This window comes from Bos grunniens, chromosome 3, assembly GCF_055505025.1.
Source record: "Bos grunniens cultivar Pamir isolate PY7600 chromosome 3, Bosgru_T2T1.0, whole genome shotgun sequence".
Classification (NCBI taxonomy): domain Eukaryota; kingdom Metazoa; phylum Chordata; class Mammalia; order Artiodactyla; family Bovidae; genus Bos; species Bos grunniens.
Window position 1 is genome coordinate 70,015,225 of NC_141167.1, and position 26,306 is coordinate 70,041,530.

The 26,306-nt window shown below is 39.2% G+C and overlaps 2 protein-coding genes and 1 long non-coding RNA gene across 3 annotated transcripts in view; 2 read left to right on the forward strand and 1 right to left on the reverse strand.

Moving 5' to 3' along the window:
• The window catches only part of EPHX4 (epoxide hydrolase 4), a 37,138-nt gene extending 23,325 nt beyond the window's left edge, over nt 1-13,813 (forward strand). Inside the window, exon 7 of the mRNA XM_086391134.1 lies at nt 13,157-13,813. Within this exon, the coding sequence (XP_086247260.1) occupies nt 13,157-13,388 (232 nt within the window). The 3' untranslated portion in view covers nt 13,389-13,813. The remainder of the gene's footprint in view (nt 1-13,156) is intronic.
• Nucleotides 2,430-26,306, reverse strand: part of LOC147375795 (uncharacterized) — a 30,624-nt gene continuing 6,747 nt past the window's right edge. The window contains exons 2-4 of the long non-coding RNA XR_015160472.1: nt 6,354-6,641; nt 5,355-5,414; nt 2,430-2,685 (exon numbers count right to left, since the gene is read on the reverse strand). This is a non-coding gene — a long non-coding RNA (uncharacterized LOC147375795). The remainder of the gene's footprint in view (nt 2,686-5,354; nt 5,415-6,353; nt 6,642-26,306) is intronic.
• On the forward strand, nt 16,075-17,969 carry LOC147375796 (lysophosphatidylcholine acyltransferase 2B-like). Its single transcript, XM_086391133.1, has one exon. It carries the CDS (start codon nt 16,172-16,174, stop codon nt 17,870-17,872), a length of 1,701 nt encoding a protein of 566 aa, XP_086247259.1. The 5' UTR covers nt 16,075-16,171; the 3' UTR covers nt 17,873-17,969.

Here is a 26,306-nt window from a genome sequence, read left to right on the forward strand (position 1 = left end):
ATGGAAGGCTATGGTTTTAAGTAACAAAGTGGCAGAGCACAGAAAGTGAGGATGCATAGAAGAGAAGGGAATGAGAATAAGTCCGAGAGGTAGGCAGTGGCTGGTTAAGCAGAGCCAAGGAGACCATATTAAGAGCCATGAATGTGAAGCCAGTGAATGAGAGTTTCAAGCAGAAAAATGATCCAATTTGTATTTGGATATATTCACTCAATATGGAGAATGTGCTGAAAGAGTGAATGTGGTGAAACTTCAGAAATCCAGGTTAAAGAAGATGGCAGCTTGAACTATTCTGAAAGCAGTAGAGATGGGGAGAGTGGGTAGATTTAAGAGATATTTAAGAGATAAGTTGACACAGTTGATAACGGGTTGGATGGGGAACTGAGAAGAAGACAGATGTCAAAGATAACTCCTGAATCCCTGCCATGAACAACTGTACAGATAGGCCAATCACTGAGACAGAAAGTACTAGAAGAGAACTCATTTTGAGGTCATAAATTTTATTGATCTTAGACTAGTTGACTTTGAAATGGTGTCTTAGATTATTCAAATAGTCAGTAGGCTACAAGGGTCTGGAACTCAGAGGAGAGAATCTGGGGTGAGGATATGTGGTATCTTGGAGTCACTAACAGATAAATGAGGCTTTTGTTTCAGAAGATATTGTCTAGACAGAAAATCAGAGAAGGCAATGGCACCCCACTCCAGTACTCTTGCCTGGAAAATCCCATGGACGGAGGAGCCTGGTGGGCTGCAGTCCATGCGGTCACTAAGAGTCAGACACGACTTACCTTTCACTTTTCACTTTTATGCATTGGAGAAGGAAATGGCAACCTGCTCCAGTGTTCTTGCTTGGAGAATCCCAGGGATGGGGGAGCCTGGTGGGCTGCCATCTATGGGGTCGCACAGAGTCGGACACAACTGAAGTGACTTAGCAGCAGACAGAAAATATAGTGTGAAAGATAAGACATGGAAATTTGAGTTTGGACGTACATAGGAGAAAAAATATTCTCTTTGAGTATTAGCAGCCACAGCCTGCCTTAAAAATGTTTAGGGGTTTGAATTTATGCTACTCCCATAATACTAGAATTCTTAGGGGAAAAATTCTATTTTAACATCCTCATAGGCTGGTAACACTCCCTAGGAAACCTAGCAGAAACAAAGACAGAATCTCTCTGGAAGGTACACCTCAATTCAGACTCACAATATCCCCACAGATAAGGTCCACTGAAGATGAGTTGATAATCCAAATTACAAAAAATACCAACCCACCAATAGTGAGGCAGAACACAATTGCAGCAGAACTCCTAAAATTTTCAAATAATAGAAGTAATAAAGACTGTAAAGTAAGTTTAAATTATTAAATATGAAAGAATAAAAATACGAGTAAAGAATAAGGAAAATATCATGACAGGATGGAAAGGACTGGAAAAGAACCAAAAGAACTTCTAGAAATGAAAAGTATGTTATTGAAGTCTTAAAATCCATAAGTAAGTTAAATAGCAGGTCAGACAAGCTATAGAGGGTTATGAATTGGAAGGTAGATCTAAAAAGAATTACCTAGAATTTCACTTAGATAGATAAAGAAATGAAAACACAAAAGACAGGTTATATTTGACATGTACAATGGAATTAGAAATCATATAGATAGATAAATGATAGGTAGATAGATAAAGTTGGAAATCACTCACATATAATATATATGTAATAATTTGTTTTCTAGTAAAATAAAATAATAGAAATAGAATATTATTTCCAAAGCAGTAGAAAGGGACTGCTGCTGCTGCTGCTGCTAAGTCGCTTCAGTTGTGTCCAACTCTGTGCGACCCCATAGACGGCAACCTACCAGGCTTCCCTGTCCCTGGGATTCTCCAGGCAAGAACACTGGAGTGGCTGTTCTTGAAAATTGCCATTTCCTTCTCCAATGCAGGAAAGTGAAAAGTGGAAGTGAAGTCACTTAGTCGTGTCTGACTCTTAGTGACGCCATGGACTGCAGCCCACCAGGCTCCTCCGTCCATGGGATTTTCCAGGCAAGAGTACTGGAGTGGGGTGCCATTGCCTTCTCCAAGAAAGGGACTAGAAACTATCAATTCAAAAGAAGGCAGGAAAGGAGAAAAAGGAAGCAAAGCAGGGTAAATAGAAAGCACAAAATAAGAAGTCAAAAACAATTTCAATATGTCAATAAACACAATAAATATTAATGTGTTACACCTACCAGTTAAAAACCAAAATATCGGATTTGATTGAGATACAAGTAAATCACAAAGACACAAAAAGGTTGAAAGTAAGAGGATAGAAAAAAGTTGTAGCAGGTGTTACTTTAAATGAAACAAAATCTCTCAAATTCTTTGAATATGAAATCCATGAGACTATACGAATGAAAAGAGAGGTAAATCCACATCTTCTTTTTTGACTAACAACAACAACAAAATGTACAAGTATAAAAATATATGTGTATTTTTTGAAAAATAGAGATATTGATTTAAAAGGTACTTGTGTTAGTCACTCAGTCGTATCCTGGACTCTTTTTGACCCCGTGGACTGTGGCCTGCCAGGCTCCTATTTCCATGGAATTCTCCATGCAACAATAGTGGAGTGGACTGCCATTCCCTTCTCCAGGGAAACTTCTTGACCCATGGATCCAACCCAGGTCTCCTGCGTTGCAGACAGATTCTTTACCATCTGAGCCACCTGTCCCAAAAGTCCCAAAAGGTACTTGTAGGTAATAATTTATCAAGCAAGGCAGACAGACATTGCAAAGGCTACGGGTTACATTTTATAGGATATAGCAACATTGTCTGAACCTCATGTTTTGTCATTTGCTTTTCACAAATAACATTTAAGAGAGTTATTATGAGAGAAAAATACATTTTCACACCAGTCTAAATTTTGGACAGGAGATAAGAATGCTGGTTTTAAAATGTTCTCAATTTATCCCTTTATCAGAGGGTTAGCTTTGTGATGCAAAACAGTATGTTTTAAGTAGCTATAAGGAAAGAGGGAAAATATTCTCATATTTTGAGATTCTTTTACTAACGATTAATCATTCATTAGGAGGACTTGCATTCCCAAGAGTAAGCTCTAGAATCCTGTTAATTATCTTGGAGAGAAAAAACAAAACAAAAAAAAATGGAGGCCTGTGAAGTTCAAAACTCACAGTTTTACATACAGGCAAAAGATAATTTTAAACTAGATTGTTGTAGGTTAATGTGAGGTGCTCGGTCGTGTCCGACTCTAATGCGACTCCATGGACTGTAGCCTGCCAGGCTCCTTTGTCCATGGAATTATCCAGGCAAGAATACTAGAGTGGTTTGCTGTTCCCTTCTCCAAGGTATCTTCCTGACCCAGGGATGAAACTTAGGTCTCCTGCACTGCAGGCAGATTCTTTACTGTCTAAGCCACCAGGGAAGCCCCTGATGTAGGTTAAATCTAGCTCAAACCTTCTGAAAGCTCAACTGACCCCTTGACTCTTTTTACGTACAGTAATCAAGGTAATACAAAAAAGTAATACAAAAAAGATCTTCATGACCCAGATAATCACAATGGTGTGATCACTCACCTAGAGCCAGACATCCTGGAATGTGAAGTCAAGTGGGCCTTAGGAAGCATCACTATGAACAAAGCTAGTGGAGGTGATGGAATTCCAGTGGAGCTATTCCAAATCCTGAAAGATGATGCTGTGAAAGTGCTGCACTTAATATGCCAGCAAATTTGGAAAACTCAGCAGTGGCCACAGGACTGGAAAAGGTCAGTTTTCATTCCAATCCCAAAGAAAGGCAATGCCAAAGAATGCTCAAACTACCACACAATTGCACTCATCTCACGCTAGTAGTGATGCTTAAAATTCTCCAATCCAGGCTTCAGCAATACTTGAACCATGAATTTCTAGATGTTCAAGCTGGTTTTAGAAAAGGCAGAGGAACCAGAGATCAAATTGCCAACATCTGTTGGATCACTGAAAAAGCAAGAGAGTTCCAGAAAAATATCTATTTCTGCTTTATTGACTATGCCAAGACCTTTGACTGTGTGGATCACAATAAACTGTGGAAAATTCTGAAAGAGATGGGAATACCAGACCACCTGACCTGCCTCTTGAGAAATCTGTATGCAGGTCAGGAAGCAACAGTTAGAACTGGACATTGAACAACAGACTGGTTCCAAATAGGAAAAGGACTATGTCAAGGCTGTATATTGTCACCCAGCTTATTTAACTTATATGCAGAGTACATCATGAGAAATGCTGGGCTGGAGGAAGCACAAGCTGGAATCAAGATTGCCGGGAGAAATATCAATAACCTCAGATATGTAGATGACACCACCCTTATGGCAGAAGGTGAAGAGGAATTAAAAAGCCTCTTGATGACAGTGAAAGAGGAGAGTGGAAAAAGTTGGCTTAAAGCTCAACATTCAGAAAACTAAGATCATGTCATTGGGTCCCATCACTTCATGGGAAATAGATGGGGAAACAGTGAAAACAGTGGCTGACTTTATTTTTCTGGGCTCTAAAATCAATGCAGATGGTTATTGCAGCCATGAAATTAAAAGACACTTACTCCTTGGAAGGAAAGATATGACCAACCTAGACAGCATATTGAAAAGCAGAGACATTACTTTGCCAACAAAGGTCCGTCTAGTCAAGGCTATGGTTTTTCCAGTGGTCATGTATGGATGGGAAAGTTGGACTATAAAGAAGGCTGAGTGCAGAAGAATTGATGCTTTTGAACTGTGGTGTTGGAGAAGACTCTTGAGAGTCCCTTGGACTGCAAGGAGATCCAACCAGTCCATTCTAAAGGAGACCAGTCCTGGGTGTTCATTGGAAGGACTGATGTTGAAGCTGAAATTCCAATACTTTGGCCACCTGATGCAAAGAGCTGACTCATTTGAAAAGATCCTGATGCTGGGAAAGATTGAGGGCAGGAAGAGAAGGGGACGACAGAGGATGAGATGCTTGGATGGCATCACCGACTCAATGGACATGGGTTTGGGTGGACTCTGGGAGTTGGTGATAGACAGGGAAACCTGGCGTGCTGCGGTTCATGGGGTCACAAAGAGTCGGACATGACTGAGTGACTGAACTGAACTGAACTGAACTGAGTCAAGGTCAAGTACATCATTAAAAACAAGGTTATACAAATATAATGACTACAAATAAAGTATAGTACATTATATTCAGGTATGAAAATCACCCTAAGGTCTCCCCAGGACTATACTTCCATCCAAGGACTCTCCAAAATTTGAACCCAAGGAATCATAATGAACTTGGAATTGGACTAGTTATAGGAATAGCCTGAAAAAACATTTTTGAAAGCCTAAACTGATAACAAAGCATCACATAACAAAGCAAAATTTGACAGACTTACTAGAAAAAAACGGCAAATCCACAGTTACTATTGGAGATTTTCATCCACTTCTCTCAGAAGCTGATCAATCAAGCAGAAAATTAATAAAGATATAGATTTAAACAATCCAATTAACATCTTTAATGTGATGATCAACTCTAGAATCCTGCACCCAACAATTAGAAGATACACAATATTTTTAAGCACATATCATATTTATAAGGATTGATTTTTACATACTGGACCATAAAGCAAGCCTTAACCAAAGGATCAATATCATATAGATTGTGTTCTCTGAACACAATGTGGTGGGAAATTGACAGCAACAATCTTTTAGAAAACTCAATACAGTCAGAAAAACCTCAAACTTCTATATTACTTGTGGATCAAAAAAATCATATCAGAAGCTAGTAAACACAGAAAAAAGTATTACAGCCTGTAGAATACAGTTAAAACAATACTTAGAAATATATGTATGGTTTTTCATGCTTATATTAAGAAAAGAAGATTCAAGTCAAGATATTTGGAAAAGAACAACATGTAAACAAAAATAAATTAGAAGGAAAATAAAATTAGGTAAAAAGCAGAAATTAATACAATAAATAACAAAGACACAATAGAGAGAATCAACAAACGCAGATTTTTTGAACACTTAATATAGGTAAACTTTTGGCAAGACTGGTGTAAAAAAGGCATGAACAAACTATATCAGGAAGGAGAAAATAGATATAAGTACAAACATAACAGATATTAAAATATAAAGTTTATGTTAATAAATTTGAGAATCTTGACAACATGGGTAGTTTTTAGGAAAAGCTTAACACACAAAACTGACTCATGAAGATAGAAAACCTGAATAGATATACACATTAAAGAAATTGGGTTATTAATTTAAGCATATCTATAAACTACATATACATACACACCCACACAAAGAAGCCTAAGTGGTTTTACACATAAATTCTACCTCAGAAAATCCCACTCTTTTAAAAAAAAAGTTATTTATTTATTTTTGATTACCCTGGGTCTTCGTTGCTGTGATGTCTTTCTGTGGTTGCAGTGAGCGGGGACTTCTCTTTGTTGCAGTGCGTGGGCTTCTCACTGTGGTCCCTTCTCTTGTCACGGAGCATGCACGGGCTCTAGAGTACAAGGGCTTCAGTAGTTGCAACTCATGGGCCTCATAGCAGGTGTGCTTCAGTAGTTGTGGCTTATGGGCTCTAGAGTATGAGCTCAGAAATTGTGGTGCATGGGCCTAGTTACTCCATGGCATGTGGGATCTTCCTGGATCAGAGATCAAACCCATGTCTCCTGCATTGGCAGACAGATTCTTTACCAATGAGCCACCAGGGAAGCCCCAGAAAATCCCACTCTTAGACTCGGCTCTTTCAGACATTATAAAAAGAAGGTATATACTTCAGCTCATTTTCTCAGGTTGGTATAACTTCCATAACAAAACAAGACAAGGATTGTATAACACAGAAAATTAGATCAAGTTATGTTGTAAATATAGATCCATAAATTCAAAATAAAATACTATCAAACAGAATCTAGCATGCATTAACAATTAAACCTAACAGCATTAAAACCCATTAACTTACCACATTAACAGGTTAAAGGGAAAAATAAGATCATCTAGGTAAATTAAGAAAAAGCGTTTATTAAAATCCAACACATCTAACTACTATGTAGACTAGAAGCAGAGGATAGAAGGTGGACCTCAGATAAACCTGAATTGCCTGCAGGGATATTTCTGGGGGAAAGACATTTGCTTTACTCAGTTGTCTAAGAAAAAAATCAGGGGTTTGTACTGGTTATTTGCACCTGGAGCACTGGCAGGCATATAAAAATATATTCTGGGAATCAGAGCCAAGAGGATCAAAAACCTCCACTAAAAGGGCAAAATTCTTTGTGGTGCTGTTCACAGCTGTATTTTCATGGGAAACTGGGGGACCTGACAAGTCCTAGTTCTATCTAAGAGAATAATACATTATTTCTTGCTTTATAAAATCATCTTTGTAAGTTTTCTTCTCATTTGCCATTAAACCTGATATCTCTATGTCTATTAGTGTCTTTCTGTTAATCATATTAGGCTTCCCTGGTGGCTCAGATGGTAGAAGAATCTGCCTTCAATGCAGGAGACCAGGGTTTGATCCCGGGGTCAGGAAGATATCCTGGAGAAGGGAATGGCAATCCACTCCAGTATTCTTGCCTGCAGAATTCCATGGACAGAGGAATTCTGTTAATCATATTATGGTTTCATTATGACAGCAATGCAGAAGGTACTTCTGTCTACCAGAAACCTGTAGTAAACATCATACCTTGTGATGAAACACTGAAAACATTCCCTTGAAAAATAAAGACTAAGGGTAACTTGTCTGCTATAACTGCTTCTCTTCTCTTCACCACTGTATTGAAAGTCTTAGCTAGCACATTAAAAAAAAACAACTGAAGTTTATGTATAGATAATGTAGTTATATGGGCTTCCCCGGGGCACTGGTGGTCAAGAACCCACCTGCCAATGCAGGAGACATAAGAGATGCTGGTTCAATCCATGGTCAGAAAGATCCCCTAGAGAAGGGAATGGCAACCCACTCCAGTTTTCTTGCCTGGAGAATCCCATGGACAGAGGAGCCTGGCAGGCTACAGTCTATGGGATTGCAAGCAGTTAGACATGACTGAAGCAACTTAGCACACACCCACACACAATGTAGTTATACGGGCTTCCCAGGATGGCGCTAGTGGTAAAGAATCCGCTGGCCAGTGCAGGAGACATTAGAGACGCAGGTTGGATCCCTGGGTAGGGAAGATCCCCTCGAGTAGGAAATGGCAACCCACTTCAGTATTCTTGCCTGGGAAATCCCATACACAGAGGAGCCTGGCGAGCTACAGTCCATGGGGTTGCAAAGCCTTGGACATGACCGAGCAACTGAGCAGGCAAGCACGCAAATGTAGTTATATATTTAGAGAAAGGGAAAATCTACAGGAAAAAATTATTAGAATAAAAACAGTTCAGCAAAGTTGGCATACATAAGGTTACTATACAAAAATTACAATCTTATAAACCAACAACAGTTATAAAACACTTTAAAATAGATATACCTATGATAGCAACAAAAATATTAGGTATAAAGGACTGACTCTAACAAAAGATGACCTTTATGGATTATCAAAATGTATTGGAAGCAATAAAGAATATGAGCTAGGGGCCTTGTCTATTTACTAACCTATAGAGAAGTATTTCGGAGAAGGCAATGGCACCCCACTCCAGTACTGTTGCCTGGAAAATCCCATGGATGGAGGAGCCTGGTAGGCTGCAGTCCATGGGGTCGCTGAGAGTCGGACATGACTGAGTGACTTCACTTTCACTTTTCACTTTCATGCACTGGAGAAGGAAATGGCAACCCACTCCAGTGTTCTTGCCTGGAGAATCCCAGGGACGGGGGAGCCTGGTGGGCTGCCAGACGTCTATGGGGTCGCACAGTCGGACACGACTGAAGCGACTTAGCAGCAGCAGAGAAGTATTTTAATGTTTTAACATTGATACAGACTTGCTGATGTAAACTACTGAAAATAACCCTCGTTTATCATCTTTACAAGTGGAAAACTTCAATATCATAACATTGTTGATTTTTCCCAAATTAATCTATAAACTTAATAAAATTTCAATCAAAACTGTCAGAAAGTTTTTCATGAAACATAACAAGCTGATTTTAAAATTTGTATGGGGGAGCACAAGGCTGAGACAATTTTAAAGAATTCAATTTTAAAGAAAAAAATAGGTAGGTAACTAACCCTGTCAGGAGGCTTCCCTGGTAACTCAGCTGGTAAAGAATCCACCTGCAATACAGAAGACCCCTGTTTGATTCCTGGATCTGGAAGATCCCCTAGAGAAGGGATAGGCTTCTTCCAGTCTTCATGAATTAATATGGCACCCCACTCCAGTACTCTTGCCTGGAAAATCCCATGGGCGGCAGAATCTGGTGGGCTGCAGTCCATGGGGTCGTTAAGAGTCGGACGCGACTGAGCAACTTCACTTTCACTTTTCATTTCATGCATTGGAGAAGGAAATGGCAACCCACTCCAGTACTCTTGCCTGGAGAATCCCAGGGATGGGGGAGCCTGGTTGGCTTCCATCTATGGGATCGCACAGAGTCGGACATGACTGAAGTGACTTAGCAGCAGCAGCAGCAGCAGAGTTTATAAAGAATGTCTCCAAATCAATAAGGAAAAGACAACCCAATCAAAAATGAGTAAAGGATATGAAATGGCAATTTGCAGAAAAGGGATCTAGGGGCTTCCCTGGTGGCTCAGTGGTAAAGAATCTGCCTGCCAATGCAGGAGACACAGGTTCAATCCCTGGTCCCAGAAGATCCCACATGCCTTGAAGCAACTAAGTCCATGTACCACAGCTGTTGAGCCTGTGCTCTAGAGCCCGGGAACCACAACAACTGAGCCCACCGCTGCAGCTACTGAAGCCCATGTGCCCGAGAGCCCGTGCTCTTCCACAACAAGAGATGTCACCACAATGAGATGTCTTAACACTGCAAAGAAGAGTAGCCTCTGCTCACTGCAACTAGAGAGAAGCCTGCATAGCAACAAAGACCCAGCACAGCCAAAAAAAAAAATATATATATATATATATATTTTTTTTTTTTTAAAGGGATCTTCAGTAACATGAAAGATGCACCACCTTAGTAGTGGGACATAGGTTTTACTGCTTGCGATAGAGACCTAAAGTAACAGTGGCATTAAAAACGTTAATAGTCTAAGGCTGATATGGTGGCTATATTGTGTGCAGTCATCAAAGCTGTTAGGTCACTCTTTGGTCAGAGATCTCGGTCTTTCTATTTTGTTATTCTGCCATCCTTCATATGTTGTCCTTATCTGTGTGGTTCAAGATGGTTTAACAACACATCTGCATTTCAGTGAGTGGAAAGTGAGAAAGGGAAGGGGCAGGCATATTGGACACAACTTAGATGATGCCCAAATCATTTCTCATAAACCACATACCCTCACTTTACTGCAAGAAACCTGGGAAACATAGTCAGTCTTCATTCTGGATGGTCCTTTGTCCAGCTAATAATTGGATTTTCTATCACTGTGGTAGAAGGGAAGAAGTTTGGGAAGCAGTCTCTACCATAACAGGTAAACAAAGTATTTTACACTCATTTGATTGGGAAAAAAAAAATTAAACTTTTGAGAACAAGTGTTGGCAATGATATGGTACAAAGCAAATTCTTATATGCTGAGAGTAGAGCATATGGTCAGTTTGTAAAAACAACTTGTAATATTGATGATGTGCATATTCTCTGAGGTAGCAAGTCTGTTTGGGGGATATACTGAAAGAAACCTCTCCCACATGGGCACAAGTGGATGGTTACAAGAATGAGATCAATATTATTTAAATTATCAAAATAATTGGAAGTTTTAAAATGCCCAACAAGAGAATGAATCAATTGTGATCCATTGTATATGTAGTCATACAATAGAATTGTATACAACAGTGAAAGTAAATGAAGTAGAACTACCTGTATCAAAAAAGAAAAAGAACTACATGTATCATCAATAGATGAATCTTAAAAATATAATCTTAAGGCACAGAAGCAATTTGTGAAAGGATATCTGCAATCTGACACTATTTAATAAAGTTTTTAAACTATGTACTGTTTGAAATACATATGCTGTATTTGGGGGGACCTGACAAATAGCATCCCTTTTTCCTGCCCAGTTTCTGAATCAGTTGAGAAATCACATAGGAGTTAGCAGATGAAAACCAAAACATGAGCTTCATGACCCATAAAGGATAGATTGAAGACTGTGGCCTTCATATTAAATGAGAACTGAAATGGTCTTGATAACTGTTGCCAGTCTAAACTTTGTTCACCTGTGGGAAAATTTGAAGGGTAAACTCACATCTCCTCAGCCCCCCAGTCCGTTGGCTCCCTCGAATCTGATAAGCGAGGGAAGGAAAAAGAGAGTAAATCTCACCTCAGGACATATTATTTTATATACTCTCTTTAGTCCAGAACCCTGAATCAACAACTATCACTCAGCAGCCAGGGACGGGGCAAGGATCAAGGAGGGTTTAAGGAAAATCTCTCCTAAAGGAAACTAAAGAAATGAATGAGAAGTATCCTAACACTTATAACCGTCTCATGGGGATGGTAAGAACCAGATTTGACCTAGTTACTATTCCTAAGCCCTGTCTAACTCCCCAGGGACTGTAGCCCTCCAGGTTCTTCTGTCCATTTACCTATTCACAAAGAATTTAATTTTTAGGAGCATTACAACCAAATGATGGCCACTTGCATGGAGTCAAAAGTTAAGTCTTTGGTGGACATATATGATATCCTGCACATTCCAATAGCATCCTATCAACCCCAAATAGACACACATTAGGGCTTTTCTATAACTAGTGAAAATATAATCCAGTGCTAGAGAGTGTCTAGTTAGATGTTCATTCTCATTCTTAGTTAACAGCGGTGAAATTAAGACCATCCCACCTTTCTGAAAAACAGCTTAGCAGAAGGTGTCAAAAGCTTTAGAAATATAGAATTCAAAAAAAAAAAAAAAGAAAGAAATATAGAATTCCACTTCTAGGGCTCTGGCCTAAAGAAGTTATCTGAAATGCCAATAAAGATTTGGGCACAAAATGCTCATTGTAGCATGTAGCTTCACGTAAAACATCCTCCTCTTCTTTTAACTGATGCTATAATCTAAATATTCAATTATACAGGAAGAATCAAATCATTTATGGGTTATTATGCCATAAAGTAATGTTTTACAATTATTTTTGAAAAACCTTGTGAAATAAGAAAGTTATAATTTAATATAGAATTTGTATATGTATATTGTGTATAAACTGTATATTTGCTGTACTTATGGTTTCAACTATATGCATAGAAAATGACCATCTTTTAAATGATGCAATTATGCATGTTTTTATTCTTTATATTTTTTAGTATTTAAGAAAATATATAATGAAAACTTTATATTTTAAAAAGAATCTCCTTGAAAAATAACTATAGTATCATGTAATATTTAAAGCTCATTCCATATATATTTTTTGTCTTTTCAGTTCTGATTTTCACATAACATGCATTAGATTATCCAACAATTAAAATATATTTAAACAGTAACACTGCTTAAAAGCTCCCTTTTATCACACCATTCAGAAATTCTGGTTTCCTTTTAAAGGAAATTATTCTTCAAGTGATGAATTTCATATTTAATTTATAGCCTTCATTATCAATTTTGCCATCCTCATCCAATTAAAACTTTTATCTGGCCCTTTGCTAAATAGACCTTTAAATTTTTTATGACACAGATTGATTGCCTAATGCAGTGTTTCTCAGTCATGTATTTATTTATTATCTTTCTTTGAGGCACACAGGCTTCACTGTAGTTGTGGCACAGGCTCAGTAGTAGCAGCATATAGGTTTCTTTGCCCTGTGGCATATGGGATCCTAGTTCCCCGAACAGGGATCAAACCCACGTTCCTTGCTTTGGAAGGTAGACTGCTAATCATTGGACCACCAGGGAAGTCCCCTCAATCATTTTTTGTCATCACCTCCCTTCAGAGCCTTTTTAGACATTTTTTCATAGTTGCCCCCATCCCATAAAATTTTAATATATGTTTATGTGTATATTCATGGTTTATATCTAAAAAAATGTAAATTTTTTCACTCTCCCAAGAACTAATTTTCACCCCTTTGGTGGTGATACTGCCTTCCTTAAAAATGTATGGCCTAGAGAAACATTTTGGGAAAATGTTATTTTAACTCTTACAATGAGTCTCAAGCCCATGTGTTTTGTTTTTATAGCTGCCTGCCTCTCAAACATCACATGGTGATCACTCCAACATTACTGCTGTGGGGAGAGAAAGACGCATTTATGGAGGTTGAGATGGCTGAAGTCACAAAGATTTATGTTAAAAACTATTTCAGGCTGACTATTTTGTCAGAAACCAGTCATTGGCTCCAACAAGAACAACCTGACATCGTGAACAAATTGATATGGACATTTCTAAAAGAAGAAACACGAAGAAAAGATTGACTTTTTCTATGAGGAATCTATAATGGAATCTCCAAATAATTTTTAAAAATTGTTCATCAACTTCTTTAAGCTTCATTAGGAAAAAATTGTTTTAATGTGCTTGTATCCTGACAAATGATATTGAAAAAAATCTGAGAATGTGTGAACTTGTTACATAATGTTGATTTTCTTTTGTTGTATTTTGCACAGAAAAGCATTTGCCTTAAAATGTATACACTTGGACAAAAAGGAAGTTGGAGAAAGTGGCTCAATTTTGGTTTTTTTTGCATTCTTTACCTTGTTAATATATGGTGCCTTTTACAAATGTATATTAAAGATTAGCTGTGCCATATTAAAAGGCAAACGTGCAATGGTATAAATTTTCATTTTATTGTTCAAAAGTTCTTTTTACTATTTTTTAACCATTAAAAAATTCTGTTATCAAATATCTTGGATTTATAGTATATTTATTAGTTTGAAAGCAAATATGACAAGGTGAATGTGCATCTTAAAATAGGCCATAAATACTACTTACACTGGGAAGAGTAACAAGAGAGGATATGAAGATTCTTATATTTACATACATAGTTATTAAACATTATAGGGAAGCAAGTCCATTAAATTATTCACCTTAATTCTCTAGCTAAATGGGTGAGAGATTTAGGAAAAGGATGAAAATGTCCTTCTGCCCCATTTAAAGCAAGAAGAAATGAATACTGTACTTCCTGTGTGCACTAGAATCTCAGCTCCACAGGGCAGAGACTTGTTTCATTAACTGACACAATATCAGCATCTAGAATAAGAGCCTGATTCTTTGTGTGAACTCAAATATTTGCTAAATGAATAAATAAATTATCTGATACACTGTTAGGCACTGTGGGGAAAATATGAAAAAAAAGTAACATCATAATATTGATCTTTCCCTTAAGAAGTATACACAGAATGCATGTGTGCATGCTAAGTTGCTTTAGTCATGTCTAACTCTTTGTGACCCTATGGACTGTGGCCCACCAGGCTCCTCTGTCCATGGGATTCTCCAGGCAAGAATACTGGAGTGGATCCCCCCTCCTTCAGGGGATCTCCTTGACCCAGGGATCAAACCAGTGTCTCTTATGTTTCCTGCATTGGCAGGTGGGTTCTTTACCACTAACACCACCTGGGAATGCAGTTAAATTAAACAAGTGTTCAAAAGAGTAATGAACAGTACAAATAAGAGTGGGAAAGGATTTCCCTGGTCCAGTGGTTAGGACTTGACCCTTTCACTGCTGGGCCTAGGTTCAATCCCTGGTCAGGGAACTAAGATCCCACAAGGGTGTGGCCAAAAAAAAAACAAAAAAAGGGAAGAATTACAAAATAGAGGATGATGCCAACTTAAGAGATTACTACTCATTCTCTTGGGCTGCTCTCATTTGGAATGGGAGACAGCCAGTAACAATGCCAATTCATGGCTTTTTAGAGTCTACAACTGTGTTCCTAATGTTTCCCTCACTAAGCATAGTTCTGAGAAGTGAAAGAACTAAGTGGAATGTCTTTAAATATTCTTATTATCGTATCCTAGCAACATGTGTTTACCAGTGAAAGCCCAGTTTTCTATATACACTGTGGTATATGAGGTATTTCTACCTCCTAACATTGCAAGGTAGGGAGTATCACCACTTTAGAGATGTAAAAATGAGACTGATCACTGCCTACAGCATAAGAGTCAGAACCAGGATCTGACCTAGATTCGTTTGGTTGTAAAGTCCATAATCTTTCCACTTAGATCACTTTCTGTTTAAGTCTTTGGTATCCATACTGCTTTTCCTATTTTATGGGTAACCTGGTATATTCCAATAATTAGAAACATCTTTCAGAAACCTACAATTTGACTTTGAATTCTGAAGGAATTTAAATTAGCAAATAGCAAACAGGAATATTTGATATAGCAGATGCTACAGAGAGCCTATTTCAACCAACTTTGATTATGCTTCCCTCTTGATCATTTTCAAAGGGCAGCAACTAAGGAACAAGACTTTATTGACTATGTGTTGTGACACAATAAAGTAATCCTGACTTATTTTAACGAAAACCTGTTTCTGACAAATGTGATTTTAAGGTTTCTTGTTGTTGTTACTTATGTCACTTTGGAACGCTGACCAGTTCATCTGGACTAATATTAAGAATATGGGTCAAAACGTGCCATGACTGATCCTGGCCTATGATAATGGTGTTTTCTAATTTTCATTGTATGTTTCCATAGAAGAGTGCTTGCAACAGATATAAAGCCTCAAGGGTGCCATCAGTTAAACATAGTATAAAGAGACAGTCCAAAAAAAAAAAAAGAGAGAGAGAAACAGTCCTGTCTCTGCAGAAATCAATTTGTAGGAAGAGTAAATAAATTTGACTTACCAATTGCCAAAGCATCTCACAGTAAGCAAACTTGACTGGTAAAGGCATTTAAATTAAAAAAGTTGTGATTAACAAATATTCATCTATTTGATAGATCCTTAGTAGGTATATAATAGACAACAGAAGTTGTTATGTGAAAATAATTTACTAAGCATATATGTCAAAAGGAGGCCATTTACAAAAAAGCAGAAAAGATTGTACTGTTGACATGGTTCTAATTCTCCTGTTACATCATTTACCATTTTTGATTCTTCTGATTTTAAAGGTAATACATCATTTCCTATTAACTCACAATTGCCTCAAAGCGTTCCACTTATGTGCAAACAAAGAGCACTTAAATATAGGGAAGGGGTGCACTCCGGGGGCTGCCCCCAGATCCAAGCTACAGGCACCCTGAGACCGGAAAAGTCGGCCTCATGGCACAGCCCACTTTGGACTTCGAGCCTGGGAAGTTGGACTCGGAGCCTGCGATGTTGAGCTCCAGGTCTCCGCCCTCGGACCCCGAGTCTGCGGTGTTGAGCTCCACGTCTCCGCCGTTGGACTCTGAGCCTGCGATGTTGAGCTCCACTTCTCCGCCGTTGGACTCTGAGCCTGCGGTGGTGGACCCCAAGGCTGCGTTGGAATCCGCTTTCAGCCGAGAGACGAACAAGTCCCTGTTCCCGCCGGCAGTGGAAAACCCCTTCGTGCAGCACACGCATATCAGCGCGTGGCGCTGGGCCTACATCGTCCTCATGGGGACCGTGTTGGTGCCTGTGCGGGTGTCCTGCATTGCCTTCCTCTTCATCTTCCTCTGGCCCGTGGCTGCGCTTTCCACCATAGGCCGTCGTGCTCAACCAACCAAGCCGGCCAAGAACTGGAGAAGACTGGCGCAACCAACTTTAAAGTTCTTGTTTCAGGTGACTTTTTTTTTAGCAGGGTTCCTGGTTAAAGTGAAAGGGAAAAAAGCCACCCGAGATGAAGCCCGCATCTTCGTGGCAGCCCCGCACTCCAGTTTCTTTGATGCGATCGCCTGTGTCGTGGCAGGGTTACCCTCAGTGGTCTCTGCGAGTCAGAACGTGAATATCCCGGTGGCTGGGAAATTCTTATTGTCAACGCAGCCGGTGCTTGTGACCCGAGATGACCCCAATTCCAGGAAGACCACACGGGAGGAAATCCTGAAGCGAGTGACATCTAACAGACAGTGGCCACAGATCCTGATTTTCCCAGAAGGAGTGTGTACCAACCGCAGCTGTCTGGTCACTTTTAAACTAGGGGCCTTCTCTCCAGGGGTGCCTGTGCAGCCCGTGCTGCTCAGGTACCCAAACCCCCTGGACACGGTGACCTGGACCTGGCAGGGGTTTACGGGCTTCCAGGCCTGTATGTTGACCCTGAGTCAACCATTCACCAGGGTAGAAGTTGAGTTTATGCCTGTTTATATTCCAAACGTCCAAGAGAAAAAAGACCCTGTCCTTTTTGCCAACACAGTGAGGATCATCATGGCCAATGCTCTTGGGGTGCCCGTGACAGACCACACTTACGAAGACTGCAGACTGATGATTTCTGCAGGTAACCTTCAACTACCTATGGAAGCTGGTTTGGTGGAATTTACAAAAATTAGCCAGAATTTAAAGTTAGATTGGGATAATATTCATCAGTGCTTGGATAAATATGCTGAAATTGCAGTTGCCTCCAAAGGAGGGAAGATAGGAATTGAGGAATTTGCAAATTATTTGAAACTCCCAATTTCAAAGCCCTTGCAACAACTTTTTGCCCTCTTTGACAGGAACAACGATGGCACCATAGACTTCAGAGAGTATGTGATAGGTCTGACCGTCCTATGCAATCCTGTCAACACTGAAAAGATTCTGCAAATGTCATTTAAGCTTTTTGATCTTGATAAAGATGGTTTCATAACTGAACAGGAATTAGCTGCTATACTTCGGGCAGCTTTTGGAGTACCAGATCTTGATGTTTCCACACTCTTTCGGGAGATAGCTGGACCAAACTCAGACCGCATTTCATACAGGACCTTTAAGAAATTTGCCCTGAAGCACCCAGCATATGCCAAGTTATTTAGTTCATACTTAGACCTCCAGGCAGCCTATGTCTATTCATTACCACAACCAGTACAGGCTTGATGATTGCATTCAGATGTTAAAATCAGCCCTGAAAATGGTGAAAGTAACATCCAAGTTAAAACTATAATTGAAATAAAAATTATCCTTTGAGGAAAAATACAATGGTTTTTATTCTAAGTGGCCTGTACACTTAATTATGATATTTAAAGTTTACTTAAGGAATATATATTTCAATTTGATTTTATAGTACCTAATTTTCTTCTTAAGATAGTAAGTTTGTTTCAGTGTGGTCTAAAGGTAGAAAAATAAGAAATCTCCTTATAACTTTGTTCACTCAGCATGGTGCCTTTATTATTCTGCTTCAAGTAAGTAAAATAAGTAAATAAGTAAAAATGAAGTGTCTTCTTTTGCTAAAGTAAAGCCAGAGGAACATTATAGCCCACCACCTCTCCCTCATTGTTGCAGAGAAAATATCTCATTAAGAGCTCTATTAGCAATAAATACATTCTTGCCATCATTATTCTCTCCAAAAAGGATTGGATCTGCTGCATAAAGCCTTCTTTGCTCTTTCTCAGAGTGGCCCAATGTCCATATTTATAAGACAAAATAAAAATAAACATTAGGAAGATACAGTACTGGTAGTACCATTGAAACAGTTATAAATGGCATAGCTGCCTGAACTTTTTATTTATTTATTTTTAAGCTATGAAAGTGATTATTGAGAATGTGAAAAGAAATCACAAAACACTGCAATATCTGGAAAGCTAACTAATAGACATCAGATCAGATCATATCAGTCATTCAGTCGTGTCCGATTCTTTGCGACCCTATGAATCGCAGCACGCCAGGCCTCCCTGTCCATCACCAACTCCCGGAGTTCACTCAGACTCACGTCCATTGAGTCGGTGATGCCATCCAGCCATCTCATCCTCTGTTGTCCCCTTCTCCTCCTGCCCCCAATACCTCCCAGCATCAGAGTCTTTTCCAATGAGTCAACTCTTCTCATGAGGTGGCCAAAGTACTGGAGTTTCAGCTTTAGCATCGTTCCTTCCAAAGAAATCCCAGGGCTGATCTCCTTCAGAATGGACTGGTTGGATCTCCTTGCGGTCCAAGGGACTCTCAAGAGTCTTCTCCAACACCACAGTTCAAAAGCATCAATTCTTCGGCGCTCAGCCTTCTTCACAGTCCAACTCTCACATCCATACATGACCACAGGAAAAACCATAGCCTTGACTAGACGAACCTTTGTTGGCAAAGTAATGTCTCTGCTTTTTAATATGCTATCTAGGTTGGTCATAACTTTCCTTCCAAGGAGTAAGCATCTTTTAATTTCATGGCTTCAGTCACTATCTGTAGTGATTTTGGAGCCCCAAAAAATAAAGTCTGACACTGTTTCCACTGTTTCCCCATATATTTCCCATGAAGTGGTGGGACCGGATGCCATGATCTTTGTTTTCTGAATGTTGAGCTTTTAGCCAACTTTTTCACTCTCCACTTTCACTTTCATCAAGAGGCTTTTTAGTTCCTCTTCACTTTCTGCCATAAGGATGATGTCATCTGCATATCTGAGGTTATTGATATTTCTCCCAGCAGTCTTGATTCCAGTTTGTGTTTCTTCCAGTCCAGCGTTTCTCATGATGTACTCTGCGTATAAGTTAAATAAACAGGCTGACAATATACAGCCTTGACGAACTCCTTTTCCTATTTGGAACCAGTCTGTTGTTCCATGTCCAGTTCTAACTGTTGCTTTCTGACCTGCATACAAATTTCTCAAGAGGCAGATCAGGTGGTCTGGTATTCCCATCTCTTGAAGAATTTTCCACAGTTTATTGTGATCCACACAGTCAAAGGCTTTGGCATAGTCAATAAAGCAGAAATAGATGTTTTTCTGGAACTCTCTTGCTTTTTCTATGATCCAGCAGACGTTGGCAATTTGATCTCTGGTTCCTCTGCCTTTTCTAAAACCAGCTTGAACATCAGGAAGTTCACGGTTCACATATTGCTGAAGCCTGTCTTGGAGAATTTTGAGCATTACTTTACTAGCGTGTGAGATGAGTGCAATTGTGCGGTAGTTTGAGCATTCTTTGGCATTGCCTTTCTTTGGGATTGGAATGAAAACTGACCTTTTCCAGTCCTGTGGCCACTGCTGAGTTTTCCAAATTTGCTGGCATATTGAGTGCAGCACTTTCACAGCATCATCTTTCAGGATTTGAAATAGTTCAACTGGAATTCCATCATCTCCACTAGCTTTGTTCGTAGTGATGCTTTCTAAGGCCCACTTGACTTCACATTCCAGGATGTCTGGCTCTAGGTCAGTGATCACACCATTGTGATTATCTGGGTCGTGAAGATCTTTTTTGTACAGTTCTTCTGTGTATTCCTGCCATCTCTTCTTAATATCTTCTGCTTCTGTTAGGTCCATACCATTTCTGTCCTTTATTGAGCTCATCTTTGCATGAAATGTTCCTTTGGTATCTCTGATTTTCTTGAAGAGATCCCCAGTCTTTCCCATTCTGTTGTTTTCCTCTATTTCTTTTGTTATAAATACAGAAATTCTGATAAATTCTGTTATGTATGATTCTCAGCAAAAGCAGAAAAGTTTATAGTTGCATGTTCTGCATTACTGAGAATATTCCTTCCATTCTGACTAGGCACTCATGAAAACTGAGGCTTCTACTTACTTTTTTGTACTTTCTTCATTATCCACATACTCCCAGCATCCTTTGCTATAAATCTTCACAGAGTGATGTGATCTTGAGCCCTAACCCTTCATGTCACTTTGTAGGACAAATCAGTGAAGTATTCTTAGAAGCCATTCCTACACCAGGACAGGGAACTACAACTTATCCAGATGTAGAAGTGATTTTGAACCAATAAATATGCCTTGCTAACTCAAACTACTGTATCCACAACTCAGATTGTGGCTGAATCCCCAAAATGCCTACAGCCACTCAATGCCACCAGATATGAAAGGACATTTGACTAAAGAGAAAGAGTCTTGATCACTTGTAGTCAAAATCTCTTACTTTTGCAAACCTTACAAAAACATACCCAAGTAGACACATTCCTAGGGCTTTGCACCTACTAGAGCTTTGCAAGGGCTTGTGCAAGTGGGGTCCCTAAAGCTTAAATGTTATTAGTTAGCTTCCCGGTATTTCAAAAGAGTAGAAAGAAGAGATAAGAATGGGAGAAAGGTAAGCAGATGGAGAAAGCTTAAGGAAAGGGAAAGAAAAAAAATCAGATTTTGAAATAATTTCCATGCAGTTCAGATTTGAGAAAAGAAGATGGATAAGTGGCATTTCATAATCCACACTATTTTAGTCCAATCGGGCTGCTATAACAAAAATACCATAGGCTGGGTGCCTTAAACAACCAAAATGTATTTCTCACAACTCTGGAGGCTGCAAGGTTTAAGATCAGTGCACTGGCAGATTCAGTGTCTGGTGACAGCCTGCTTCTTGGTTCATAGATGTCTTCTCACTGTGTACTTACCTGGCCAAAGGGGCAGAGGGAGCTCTCTGAGGTCTCTCTTATTTATTTTTTCTAATTTTTATTTTTGGTTGTGCAGTATAGCTTGTAGAATCTTATTTCCTCTAGAAGTGCTTGAACCAGTGCCCTAGACAGCGAAAGCACATAGTCCTAATCACTGCACCTCTGTGGCATCCCCTGGGCACTAATCACTCTTAGGCAGCCTCTTCCCTTGAGACATAATCATCTCCCCCTGGGGATGATCTCCCCTATCCCCAAATACCATCACATTGGGGATTAAGTTTCCACATATGAATTTTGGGAGGACACAAATATTCATTCTCTAGCAATCACCTAGCTTGATAGTCCCATGAAAATAGTGCATACATATGTAATTAAAATACAGTAATTTTGTTTTAATTTTTATTTATTTGGCTGTACCGAGTGTTAGTTGTGGCATGCAGGATCTTTAACCGTAGCATGTGAACTCTTAAGATGTGGCCTGTGGCATCTAGTTTCCCGACCAGGGATGAAATCTAAGTCCCTTGCAACAGGAGCCAGGAGTCTGCTTAACTACCAGGGAAGTCTCTACAATGATCTTTTTAAATGTACTGGAAATTACTCATTTAAATAAGAGATTTCACTTAAAAAAAGTTACCAAGGTGTATTTTTATTCAAACAATGGTACTATAACTCAAATATTCAGTAAACTTTGAAATTATTTCTAATTAGATAGTGAGCTTTACAAAATATGGGCTTTCCTGATGGCTCAGAGGTAAAGAATCCACCTGCCAATACAGAAGACATAAGAAATGAGGGTTCAATCCCTGGGTCAGGAAGATTCCCTGGAGAAGGAAATGGCAACCCACTCCAGTATTCTTGCCTGGGAAATCCCATGGACAGAGGAGCCTGTTGGGCTGCAGTCCATGGGATGGCAAAAGAGTCGAATACGACTTAGTGACTAACAACATACAAAATATCAGAGTCATTATTTCATTATACTCTACAAAATGTCAAACACAGCTTTATCTAAACTCTCTAACATTTTTTTATTAAAGTATATTTTATATACAATATAATATAAATAACAGGTATATATATAGTGATTCACAATTTTTAAAGGTTATACTCCATGTATAGTTTTTATAAAATATTGGCTATATTCCCTGTGTTGTACAATATATTTGTAGCTTATTTTATACATAATAGTATACTCTTAATCCCCTACTCCTATTTGCAACCCCTGTCTCTCTCCCCTATGATAACCACTAGTTTGTTTTCTATCTCTGTAAAAGGTAACACTTAAAATAATCTTTTTATTGTAAAATGCATACAGATTAAAAACTATATCAAACAAATCTGTAGCTAATAATAATTACATGAGTATATTATATATTATAAATATAATCTATTTTAAGATAAACACTGTTGCAGCTAACTCAGATCCGATATTAAAATTTTTCCAGCCTACAAGTTCCTCTATGCCCCCAGTCATAATTACAATCTCTTCCTTCTTCCCCAAATTAGATTATTTTCTTGATTTTTATAGTTTCGCTTCCTGTATCTCTTTACATTTTTATTACCTAAATATGCATACTTTGATACTGTGATGGTAAATTATATATGTTGTGAAATAATAGAAAATATGTATTGGCCTTTGCCCCAGTCCCTAACACAAAGTTTCTAAAAACTCTTATATTTTCCTAAGTGATAAGAGGATTAGGTTTCCCAGGTGGCAGCTAGTGGTAAAGAACCCATCTGCCAATGCAGGAGACATAATAGATGAGGGTTCAGTCCCTGGGTTGGGAAGACTGCCTGGAGGAGGGCATGGAAATCCACTCCAGCATTCTTGCCTGGAGAATCCCATGGACAGAGAAGCCTGATAGGCTAGAGCCCATAGGGTCGCAAAGAGTAGGACACAACTGAAGCAATTTAGCACACGTGCAAGAGAATTAGGAGCATCCTTAGTTTTAATATTTGGTCTTCGATTCCCATTCTTGACATAGGGTTTTTAAATCCCTTGGGATTTTGTGAGTGATAGGAGACTCTTTTGTTCTTTTGAGGTGACTCTTGGGCTTCTGGATGGGGGCTAATCACCAGAAAGACCAACCCATGATTAGAAGCTTGAAATCTTCACCCCTTCATTCTCTAGAGGGGCTGGAAAGAGAGTTAATGATCAGTCAACTTATGTGATGAAGCCTCCATAAAAAACTTCAAAGCATAGATTTTGGAGAGCTTCTGGGTTGGTGAATACATGGAGGTGCTACCAGAGATGCACAGTCAGAGAGGACATGGAAGCTCTGTGCCCTTCCTATATACCTTGCCTCTTTCCACTGGATGCTTACTTGTATTTTTTATCACATCCTTTTATAATAAACAGGCAAACAGTAAGAAAACTATTCCCCTGGGTTCTGTGAGCTGCTCTAGCAGATTAATTGACCCCAAGGAGAGGATTATGGGAACCTTCTATTTCTAGGTGATTGGTCCGAATCACAGCAACAACCTGGACTTGCAATTGGCATCTGAAGGAGGGAGCAGTCTTGTGGGACTGAACCTTTAACCTGTTGGATCTGATGCTACCTCCACATAGTGTCAGAGTTGAGTTAAATTGTCTGGCATCCAGCTGGTATCACAGAATTGGTTGGTGTGTGTAAAACGCTCCACACATTTGGTGTCAGCAATGTTGCGAATGTGGTGGTAGTGTGAGAGTAAAGGAGAGACACACAAGAAGAGAAGAGTGAATATCTTCTAAACATATGTCTGCTTGGTTAGGCCATGGTACCCATATATCAGTATTTGGTCAGTCATTATTCTAGATGTAAAGGTATTTTTTTAGATGAGATAAACATTTAAGTGAGTAGATTTTGAGTAAAGCATATGACTTTCTATAATATGAGTAGGTCTTTCAGAAAGGATAATTTACATAAGATAATTAAACATTTATTCTGCCTTGGCAGTATGAAATGTATATCTGAATATCCAGTATTTCTAATAGATGAGGGAGAATTCTTCTTTACAAGAAGATTTCCAGCAAATTTCTATCAAATAAATGTAGAAAGAGTGATAGAATTATAAAATGATTTTACTCCACAGTTAACCGATTAGAGTGAGTCTTCAACAGATAAAACTATCAGATGAAAATTAATGATATATTTTAGCAACATTAAACTGGGGATAACTAAAAATTATGTGCCTTCTGATTTGATTCAAAATGAATTACTTCTTGTAGAAGGCAGAATAATGCCTGCTCCCTCTGCCCCGAAAGATGTCCATGTTCCTAATTCTAGCATCTGTGAATGTGTTAGGTTACATGGCAAAGGGGAATTAAGGTTGCAGATGGAATTAAGGTTGCTAGTTAGGTGGCCTTAAAACAAGGAGATTCTCCTGGATTATCCACTTGGTCCCCAGTAATCACAGCGGTCCTCAAAAGAGGGAGCAGGAAGGAGAAGAAGACTTCAGGATGATGCAATGTAAGGACTCAGCGGGTTAGCTTTGATGATGGAGAAGCAAAGCCAAGCACTGAGGAACATAGGCAGCCTTGAGAAGCTGGAAAAGGCAAGTAAACTCTGCCCTAGGGCCCTCAGTAAAGGATGCAGCCTGGCCCAAGCTGGATTTTAGCCCAGTGAGATCCAAGTGGGACTTCCAACTTATAGTAAAAAATATGTATTGTTTTTAAGCCACAAAGTCCGTGGTGATTTGTTAAAGCAGCAATAGAAAACTAATATATCACTTATAAAATTGTTTTTGCTAAAAAGTTGAACTTGAATATAATGAACCAGAGATCAAATTATCAACATTCACTGGATCATGGACAAAGTGAAAGAGTTCCAGAAAAGTATCTACCTCTGCTTCATTGACTACCTAAAGCCTTTGGCTGTGTGGATCACAACAAACTGTGGAAAATTCTTAAACACATGGGAATACCAAGGCCACCTTACCTGCCTCCTGAGAAACCTATATGCAGGTCATAAGCAACAGTTAGAAGTAGACATGGAACAACTGATTGGTTAAAAATTGGGAAAGGAGTACGTCAAGGCAGTATACTATCACCCTGCTTATTTAACTTATATGCAGAGTGCACTCTCCTGCGTACTCAGTCGGTCAGTCATATCTGACTCTTTGTGATGCTGTGGACTGTAGCCTGCCAGGCTCCTCTGTCCATGGGATTCTCCAGGCAAGAATACTGGAGTGGGTTGTGATGACCTCTTCAGGGGGATCTTCCCAACTCAGAGATCAAACCTGATTCTCTTATGTCTCCTGCATTGGCAGGGGGGTTCTTTACTGCTAGCGCCACCAGGAAGCCTGTATATGCAGAGTACATCATGTGAAATGCCAGGTTGGATGAGTCAACCATAAGCTGAAATCAAGATTGCTGGGAGAAATATCAACAACCTCATATGCAGATGATATACCACTCTAAATGCAGAAAGTGAAGAGGAACTAAAGAAACTCTTGATGAGAGTGAAAGAGGAGAGTGAAAAGGCTGGCTTGAAACTCAGCATTAAAAAACTAAGATCATGGCATCTGGTCCCATCACATTATGTCAAATAGAAGAGGGAAAAGTGGAAGCAGTGACAGATTTTATTTTCTTGGCTCTAAAATCATTGCGGATGAGGATGGCAACCATGAAATTCAAAGATGCTTGCTCCTTGAAAAGAAAGATATAAAAACCTAGACAGCATATTAAAAAGCAAAGGCATTACTTGGCTGACAAAGGTTCGAATAGTCAAAGCTATGGTTTTTCCTGTAGTCAGGTATGAATGCTAGAGTTGAACCATAAAGACGGCTGAGCGCCAAAGAATTGATGCTTTCAAATCATAGTGCTGGAGAAGACTCTTGAGAGTAGAGTCCCTTGGACTGCAAGGAGATCAAACCAGTCCATCCTAAAGGAAATCAGTCCTGAATATTCATTGGAAGAACTGATGCTAAAGCTGAAGCTCCAATACTTTGACCACCTAATGGGAAAAACTGACTTATTGGTAAAGTCCCTGATTCTGGGAAACACTGAAGGCAAAAGGAAAAGGGG